The 10000-nt window shown below is 43.5% G+C and overlaps 1 protein-coding gene across 1 annotated transcript in view; it reads left to right on the top strand.

The window, feature by feature from the left end:
* Nucleotides 1-10000, top strand: part of ptpn4a (protein tyrosine phosphatase non-receptor type 4a) — a 54452-nt gene that overhangs the window by 28490 nt on the left and 15962 nt on the right. Inside the window, exons 11-16 of the mRNA XM_060875670.1 lie at nt 2010-2098; nt 3765-3828; nt 6176-6348; nt 6463-6531; nt 8743-8877; nt 9161-9322. Of these exons, the coding sequence (XP_060731653.1) occupies nt 2010-2098; nt 3765-3828; nt 6176-6348; nt 6463-6531; nt 8743-8877; nt 9161-9322 (692 nt within the window). The remainder of the gene's footprint in view (nt 1-2009; nt 2099-3764; nt 3829-6175; nt 6349-6462; nt 6532-8742; nt 8878-9160; nt 9323-10000) is intronic.

Genomic DNA, 10000 nt, shown 5'->3' with positions numbered 1-10000 from the left:
ACACACACAAACACACACACACACTCGCACATACCACTGTAGGGCTTTGATGTGTGCAGGTCTAGTCTTTTAATCCAGTTTAAATCTTCTAGTGAAGCGAAGCAGCAGCTCACATGGAGGTCTCGATCATGTGATCTTCTGGGACCTGGAGTTCTGCTGGTTCTTCTGTACAGAGCAGTGACTGTAATGAGAAGAATCTCTGGTGTTCTCCATGTCTGCGCTGCTCGGTCTCAGTCGCACTCATGAGGAAACTAGAATAGTTATTATAGATATGCACCAGAGTCTCTGGTGACTTCATCAGCACTGGTAAAGTGGCCAGAGTAGTGTGTGTTACTGAAAAACACACACTGGTGATATATGTGTACACTAATCTGACAGTCAGTCCAGAGGGTTGTACGTTAAATTTACACTCTGTGATCAGGGAACATGTCCAAGTGTGTATTAAATTATCTCAGGCGTCATCGGGCATCAAGGCAGGATACACCCTGGACGGAGTGCCAACCCATCACAGGGCACACACACACACACTCTCATTCACTCACACAATCACACACTACGGACAATTTCCCAGAGATGCCAATCAACCTACCATGCATGTCTTTGGACCGGGGGAGGAAACCGGAGTACCCGGAGGAAACCCCCGAGGCACGGGGAGAACATGCAAACTCCACACACACAAGGTGGAAGCGGGAATCGAACCCCCAACCCTGGAGGTGTGAGGTGAACGTGCTAACCACTAAGACACCGTTCGAGTCCCATCTTTGTGTGCAGTGTGTGTGTGAGTGTATGAGCTCTTAGATAGACTCCAGGTTTCCTGCAACCCTGTGACTACAGGAAACAGATGGATGGAGGATGAATATGATGTCGTGTAAAAGCTGGTTTGCGTATTGCAGTACTGACTGTTTCACAATATCTGTACCACAAATTTGACATCGTGACCTGATTACAAATGGTACATCTGGCAGCCCTTTAGTCTAGGGCTGGGCGATAAAACGATAACGATATGTATCGCGATAGACACGTGATCGATATCAATAAAAAACGTGTTCGATAAAACGTTTGATACTTTTTATTCTTCGTCGGAAGAAAACTGAGGTCGCGAAGCAAGTTTGGTTGCATTAACAAAGGCACTCGCTCTCTGGTAACCTAGCAACGTAGGGAGTGACACGCTAACAACCAATCATGTAACAGTATCATGTTTTGTTGCGCCATATCGTCGTCTCGTGCCGGTCTGCGTGATTCCTCTTCAGTAACCGGTGACTGATGAGCAGAAAATTGTAAATAAAAGAGGAAAAATCAGCTATTTTTTCATATTTCTGCAGGTTTTATATTTCAAACAATGTTACTGAAGTGTATCAGGTTTGTGTTTTATATTACAGATGTATCTCAGTCTACATCAGTTTTATTTACGTTTACAAAACACTGCACACATTTTACACATTTTATTCACCAGAAGGTGAACAGCTAGTGAACATCCTAACACTAAACTTGCACTAAAGTCTCAGGTTTCTCTCTGTTTATATTTAACACTTTGCACTATTTTATTACACTTTATTAAGCATTTCTTACATTTTCTTTCATTTTGCACCTTAAATGTTAAGAGATAACAGTTAAGTGTTCATTGTGACTTTAGACTTATGTTACATTATAATTATTAGAGTTTTCCTGCTTGTTGACATTTCTGTCTTAATAACTGAGGGGATTACGATCAGAGGAAGGTTAAGTTTAAAATAAAAAGGTTTAAATGTAATATATTTTTCTCCTGGTCCTTATTTTAAATGGGTCATACACAATATCAATAATTATCGATATGACCGATATGAAACACTGATATCGTGATACAGTTTTCAGTCGTATCGCCCAGCCCTACTTTAGTCTAAAGCTGGATTATTGTCACACTGTTCCACACAATATCAGGGTTATTAAGGAGTAAATCAGACTAAGGTGTGAAGCAGCTAATCAGACCAGCAGGACTGTCTGATGTAGTGATCATCTGTTTCTCTCTGCAGGATCAAAGAAACATGGACATTTTCATGGGGGTCATGTCATCTGGAATAGGCGTTTATAAGAACAGGGTACGAATCAACTACTTTCCCTGGTAAGTGCTTCCTGTGTCTCAGTGGCTGAAGTTTTTCTGGTGTCTGTGTGTTAGTAAAAGTCTCTCAGCCTGTTTTTGGAATTTGCACAGAAGCGAGCATGTTGCTGCCGAGCCTCGAGGCGCTCCTGTTTCAATATTTACCCATCAGAACACAGGAGAGCAAACAGCCGTGCAGAGATTATAAACCTCTCCGCAGCACAAGCGTTTAACTGTCTTCTGTCCGCAGAGCTGTTTACCGTTTGATCAGGCAGCACTTTACACTTTTTATTTTGTTACTTGGAGCTCTGTGGCTCTTCGGCGCTCACAAATCTCTGGTCCCCTGCTGCTGTGTCGAGACGTTGAGTTCAAGCGAAACTGCATGCGGTGAAACAGTGACGCTCAAATCCTCGTCAAACTCTTCTTACACACAGGCTGACACACACACACACACACACACACACACACATGCTCTCTCCTTAAATTTATCCTCGTGTGGGGGAAAAAAACCCCAAAAAGTCTCATCATTGAGGCACAAAATCCTTCACAACATTCTCTCAGGTGTGTTGACTGTTCTATCACATCTGAACACAGCAGTGTGCTTTTGATCTTGACCCTGTGCATCTTTATGTTAGAGCAAGAACTTCAGCTTGACAGGCCTTAGTAAGGGTGTGTGTGGGAGAGAGCATGTGGATATGTGTGTGGATGTGTGCGTGTGTGGATGTGTGTGTGGATGTGTGCGTATGTGGATGTGTGTGTGGATGTGTGTGTGTGTGGATGTGTGTGTGGATGAGGATGTGTGTGTGTGTGGATGTGTGTGTGGATGAGGATGTGTGTGTGTGGGAGAGAGCATGTGGATGTGTGCGTGTGTGTGGATGTGTGTGTGGATGTGGATTTGTGTGTGGATGTGTGTGTGGATGTGTATATGGGAGAGAGCATGTGGATGTGTGCGTGTGTGTGGATGTATGTGTGGATGTGTGTGTACATGTGTGTGGATGTGTGTGGGAGAGAGCATGTGGATGTGTGTGTGGATGTGTGTGGGAGAGAGCATTTCGATGTATGTGTGGATGTGTGTGGGAGAGAGCATGTGGATGTGTGTGTGGATGTGTGTGGGAGAGAGCATTTCGATGTATGTGTGGATGTGTGTGTGGATGTGTGTTTGGGAGAGAGCATGTCGATGTGGGTGTGGATGTGTATGTGGGAGAGAGCATGTGGATGTGTGCGTGTGTGTACATGTGTGTGTGGATGTGTGTGGGAGAGAGCGTGTGGATGTGTGTGTGGATGTGTGTGGGAGAGAGCATGTGGATGTGTGTGTGGATGTGTGTGTGGATGTGTGTGTGGATGTGTGTGGGAGAGAGCATGTGGATGTGTGTGTGTGTGTGGATGAGTGTGTGGATGTGTGTCTGAGGGAGAGAATATGTGGATGCGTGTGTGTGTGTTGATTCGTGCGTACGAGTGTGTGTGTGTGTGTGTCCTCATAATGCAGTGTATATTTAGCCTCACTATGACTCAGGCTTTAATAGCAGTGCTCAGAAGCAGAGAGGAGTTAAGTGGGTCAGGAGGCATCAGGAAATTTTGAGAAATTTGATCTTGTGATTTCTGCTTTTGTGTTTGTGGTGTTTAGTGACTGTGTGATTGTTTTAATTGTTTTTTTTTTTCTTTTCTTTCTTTTTATCCCTCCCTTTTCCAGGCTGAAAATTGTGAAAATCTCATTTAAATGCAAACAGTTTTTCATCCAGCTGAGAAAGGAAGCGGTAAGTTTTACATCTCACTACAAAGACTTTATATTACAGACGAGTGTTTACAGCACTGACGTTTCAGTCACTTCTCTGAGCAGCATTCTGACTTCATGGCTCATGACCTGAGCGTCAGTTTGTTCCACTCGTCTCAGGTCTCAATAGAAAACGAGAGGCTGTTTGATGAATCCTTTTTCTTTACATTTCATTTGGACACAGAAGCAGTTTTTTTTATCATGCAGCAGTTCTGTGTGTTTCATTATCTTTCATCATTGGCACTAATCATCTTTAATGAAGCGCTTTGTTGAACCATCGGCGTCGCACCGAGCGGCATATCGACCCCTGTAGCTCTGCTCCGTGAACCATAATTACTATCCTGCCATCAGCAGCATTGATGAGAGAGAGAGAGAGAGACAGAGAGAGGGTGAGAGAGAGAGAGAGAGAGAGAGAGAGAGAGAGAGGGTGAGAGAGAGAGAGAGAGAGAGAGAGACAGAGAGAGAGAGAGAGAGAGAGAGAGAGAGAGAGAGAGAGAGTGAGAGAGAGAGAGACAGAGAGAGAGAGAGAGAGAGAGAGAGACAGAGAGAGAGACAGAGAGAGAGAGAGAGAGAGGGTGAGAGAGAGAGAGAGAGAGAGAGACAGAGAGAGAGAGAGAGAGAGAGAGAGAGACAGAGAGAGAGAGACAGAGAGAGAGAGAGAGAGAGAGAGAGAGACAGAGAGAGAGAGAGAGAGAGAGAGAGAGAGAGAGAGACAGAGAGAGAGAGAGAGAGACAGAGAGAGGGTGAGAGAGAGAGACACAACTGGTTGTTTATAGCCTATTAATTATAAAGACAAGATAATACCCTTTACATGTGCACTTTTCCGGAGCCCCATGTGCCAGCACCTCAGCCCTCAGGACCACAGACGTACCCGAGCAGTGTGAATAATGTGCACACCCTTTACTTCTCTCGCTTGTTTTAAAAGCACGACTCAGTGGTGTCGTGATCCATAATTCATCACCAGATGGCTCGGTGTGGCTGAGTAGGTCCAAATTTTTTTCCACCCCTAATCAGCCCCCACCCACCCCTTGAGCCTGTGTGTGTCTGTGTCTGTGTGTGTGTGTGTCTGTGTGTGTGTGTATGTGTGTGTCTGTGTGTGTGTATGTGTGCATGTGTGTGTCTGTGTGTGTGTGTGTCTGTGTGTGTGTGTCTGTGTGTGTATGTGTGCATGTGTGTGTCTGTGTGTGTATGTGTGCATGTGTGTGTCTCTTTGTGTGTCTGTGTGTGTGTGTCTGTGTGTGTGTGTATGTGTGTGTGTATGTGTGTGTGTGTATCTGTGTGTGTGTGTGTGTGTGTTTCTGTGTGTGTCTGTGTGTGTCTGCCTGTGTGTGTATCTGTGTGTGTGTGTCTGTGAATGTGTGTGTCTGTGTATGTGTGTGTGTGTCTGTGTATGTGTGTGTCTGTGTGTGTGTGTGTGTGTTTATGTGTATGTGTGTGTGTCTGTGTGTGTGTGTGTGTTTATGTGTATGTGTATGTGTCTGTGTGTGTGTGTCTGTGTGTGTGTGTGTTTATGTGTGTGTGTGTCTGTGTGTGTGTTTATGTGTGTGTGTCTGTGTGTGTGTGTCTGTGTGTTTGTGTGTTTATGTGTATGTGTGTGTGTCTGTGTGTGTGTGTGTGTCTGTGTGTGTGTGTCTGTGTGTGTGTTTATGTGTATGTGTATGTGTGTGTGTCTGTGTGTGTGTGTGTGTGTGTGTGTGTGTGTGTTTATGTGTATGTGTGTGTGTGTGTCTGTGTGTGTGTGTGTGTGTGTGTGTCTGTGTGTCTGTGTGTGTGTTTTTGCACCTGGATTTACACACCCCTGAACTGCAGCAAAATGTATTTTTTGCCCCTACTGTAATCCCCAGTGCTCAATGGAGCCTGAAAGCCCTGCGCTTCTGATTTAACAGGTCTAGTGAGAGCAGAGTCACTTCTCTAAATGGAGGACAAAGCTGACGGAATAACAAGGCTGATGCTAAAAGAGATTCTGTCTCGTACCTTTATTACAGCGTGGCTTCAATCAGATGTTTGCTGTCACGTTAGCGGAGAATGATAAATAGTGTCCTGTTTTGGCCAAACTGTCGATTCTAAGCACTAGAACCCACTGGAACCTACAGGATGATGACAAAACGTCATAGAAGAAAGTTTCTATTATATATAAAATATTTAATCCTAAGAAGTCACACCTACTTTCGGATAAATCGGATCCAGATTTGAATATTTGGAGCTACGCTGCCAGATGGTGTGATGTCGTTACACTCCTATGTTCTGTCCTGTGTGTACATTTAGACATCATATCTACCACTTTCCTTCTTCATCTCCTCATCCTCTCCTCCGTCTGCTCCTCCTTTCAGAACGAGACACGAGAGACGTTACTCGGCTTCAACATGGTGAACTACAGATCCTGTAAGAACCTGTGGAAGACGTGCGTAGAGCATCACACCTTCTTTCGGCTGGACCTGCCCGTTCCTCCTCAGAAGAACTTCTTCTCACACTACTTCAGCTTGGGATCAAAATTCCGCTACTCGTAAGAGAAAAGCCGAAGGAGTGTTGAATTAACTGTCCTGTCGCTCGATTGTTTGCGTTTTTCTGTTCCACACGTTGAATACGTTGAGTACCGAACGAACATCTCTCTTCACAGCGGAAGAACAGAAGCACAGTCCGTGCAGTACGGCAAGGAGAAGGGAATCAAGGACCGGGTGTTCGCCAGGTACATTTTTTTCAAAAATTAAAATTAAAAAAATAAATAAATAAATAAAATTAAATAGAAATACCAAAATGATGTTTACATTTTGTTTGAAAACAACAACACGACGATGTTTCATCATAAACTGTGACATCACACAAATCTAACGCGCAAATGTCGGAGGCAGGACGGAAGGAAGGAAGGAAGCGTGGTGTGATGTTTATTATGGAAAAATCCTTGTGGTAAAAAAAAAGAGAGAGAGAGATTATTTAACAATAACGACACAATCTTTGTCTTCGCTCCACTACAATACGATTCCATCACTGACACGTCGACTCGAGCCGGTCATCTTCCTGCGAACTAGCAGCGCGGCTCTGATTAGAGGTGACCAGCAAAGACGAGACTGCGGTCACTTGAATTACAAAACCATCATATCGTCGCTGTCAGACGGAATCCTCGTATCTCCAAAACCGTTATTCTTCAGGAAATTTAAAAAAACTCCGTACCTTATCTGCAGTGCACAGGGTTTAGTCCGCGTTACAGTGGATTGTCTTGCGCTAAATTCCCGTCCTCAGACGAGCACCAGAACTAGCGGGGGTCAAGATTTTTTTTCTTTGAGCCCAGTGTTTTGAAGACATTTACCTCAGAAGACGTGTTGATTCGTTGCGACTCTTCTTGAGGAGAAATATGACGTGAAGCTCTCCCACGGAGTGAGGAAGAGGTGGACAGTTGAAGTGTCCAATGGAGTTATGAGATTTGCGCTCAAGCTATTTTCAAGACTTTAGATTGGTTAATAACTTGTAAAAATAACAGACCCACGTGGGGACTGACCAATAGCATCGATATGTGAACAAATATGAAACTGACCAAATTTGGACATACGAGGTTTCCGCCCCACAGCGACGATATGATACAATACCAAGGTTGATGTCCAGTTAGTGCTGACAGTTACAATCGATTCTGGACGGATTGCTTACCGCAGAAATCGTTACGTGGCTGATGCGGTGAGGCGAGGTGCAGTGAGGATGGGAGGTTTTTCAGGAAGGTCAGCTCTTCAAGGTGCGCCTCAAAAATTACGTTAAAATGCAGGACATATTTTTGATTCGAAAGCAAATTATTTATCAGTTTGATCCAAGAGCGAATTTTTCTACTTTGCTTTTACGCACGTGCGTTGCAGTCTTTCAATAGTGTGTCATCAGCTGTCTGCTTTATCTGAACAGAGCTGGAGGCGTTTATCTATAACGTTAATCGGCTGAAAGCCGCAAAGAGGCAACCAAAAGCAGTGAAATGTCACTATTCTTATTACCAGAGTTGTAGCACAAACAAAATATTAATGCAAACAATCCATTCATTACTAAATAAAAATAACATTTATTGATTTGGTCTTTGTCTTGTGAATATTAGTTTATTAATGACTGCATTCATTGGACACACTGTTTGTAGAGAATGTACACACACATGAACTGATCTGTCATTACATCATGCATAAAAGTTTGGTTGCCATTTGCCATAACTTTTGGCTTACTATGTAGTCATATAATATATATAATATATATATATAATATAAAACTCTTCTTGTTTTAAATTCTCACTGAGGGCTAAAACCCCCCTAAAGATGAGACCCCAGAACTGCCCCTGGTCAATTATAATAAGTGTATTTCAGGATCAGTGCTTCACTTTGAGTCAGACTTTTGTGTTAGAAGGCGTTTATCCATCAGAGAGGAACGCAGTCATTCAGCCACAGTCATGCCGCAGGACAGTAAATATTGTTGCCTCATTCGGTTTTTCTAAAAAAAAAAAAAAGTCCAACTAGTGGATAATTTTTAAACTTTTTGCATTGCAGATTTGACTTTTTTAAGCATTTGGCATACATACGTAGTTTTGGACAATTCGGCGTGATCAGAATTTAGTAGCTGAACTTTGTATCTTCAAACACATTTCCTAGAAATAGTGTTCAGTAGAAATGAAGGTTATGTCGATACGTGACCATTCAAGCTGGTGCTCGGTTGTTTATAACACTGTGTTTGTATCGTCGAACACTTTTATCACATCACACACACACACACACACACATTCTGATATCCGTCAACCTTTATTTTTTTGATATATAACCACTTTACTGCCGGTGTTTCGGCACTCGTTCTGTCGCACGGTTCGGTGTTCCTCAGCTTAACGTTACCGTATCGGCACAGTTATTATTTTTTCTGCATAACTACATGTTTGATGTTTACTCAGATCTCCCAGCAAGCCTCTGGCTAGGAAGTTGATGGGTGTGAGCGACTGGGAGACGTTGAGCAGGAACTCTGTGTCCGAGGAGAGGCTGGAGACCCGGAGCCTCCCCACCCGCTCTCCACCTGGCACCCCCAACCAGTGAGTACATCTACACATAGGCAGCTTTCAGCTGAGCCACGTCGCTCGAATCGTTCAGGAGGAAAAAGGAACACGAAATATAATGTCATACGATTGTGTAATAATTTCATTGTAATAACGTTGGGGTTTTCTGTAGGATTTTTTTCTGGGGAGTTTTTTTTTTTTCTTTTGTAAGTTGTAAACATTTCATCCTGAGTTATTGGATTAATTCACTCTTACTGGGACCTAAAGCTTGTTTGTTACATCAGCGAGTTAAAGACCTGCATGTTTTGGGTTCCCGCAGCAGGAATTCCCTGTTTGTAAAAGACGGTCCGCGGCAGCGGCCTTCGTCCATGGGACATTTAGTGGAGCACGTGATTCACGCTTCTCCCAGCCTGCCTGCCTTCACCAACCACAAATCAGCCTCATCCACACAAACCAACAGCATCAGCCTGGACTCCACACTGTGAGTGTTCTCACCTTTCACACGGTGTTGACTCTGTACACGACAGAACAGCAGATAACTCTAATCGTATCAAAGCTGCGGTTTAGTAGATCAGTCAGAGTTTAGTATCCATTAGACTCATTAATCTGTATTAATTTACTGCTCCACATGTTCATATTGTAAGCTCGAGACAGACCAGAATGTCTTTATTTGTTTTGGTGGTTAGATTCATTTATTTATGAACACTGGAAAATCACCCGGGACAGAAATGCCACCAGCGTCATCATCGTTCCTCTGACGGTTCCTCCACCTCACATACACACATGTAGATCTCTCTCGGTTCATAATTCTTGTTTCATAAAGCCACTCATAGATTTATTAGTTTTGTTTGTACCTGCGTAAGAAATCATCTAGTCTACTTTATACTACTGTAACCCTGACCAGACTAAACTAAGGATCTGTTCTTACTCTGTTCTACAACCTTCATATCATCACTTGTCCCAAGCTCGAGCTTCCTCCAGATCGCATGACTGTTTTTTCACATGACACACACGTTCCTAGCGTTAACCAGATAAAAAAGAATCGATCCGAAGAAGATTATCCTCTTCAACAAAAAAAAAAAGCTCTTCAGCCCTGATCTTCTGGCGTTAGATACGAAGGTCCGTTCGTGTCGGCGAAGAACACGTCGTCTGTGTAGTG

The sequence above is a fragment of the Tachysurus vachellii genome, chromosome 8, assembly GCF_030014155.1.
Source record: "Tachysurus vachellii isolate PV-2020 chromosome 8, HZAU_Pvac_v1, whole genome shotgun sequence".
NCBI lineage: Eukaryota > Metazoa > Chordata > Actinopteri > Siluriformes > Bagridae > Tachysurus > Tachysurus vachellii.
The sequence above is the reverse complement of the archived record's forward strand: the minus strand, read 5'-3'. Positions and strand labels throughout refer to the sequence as shown.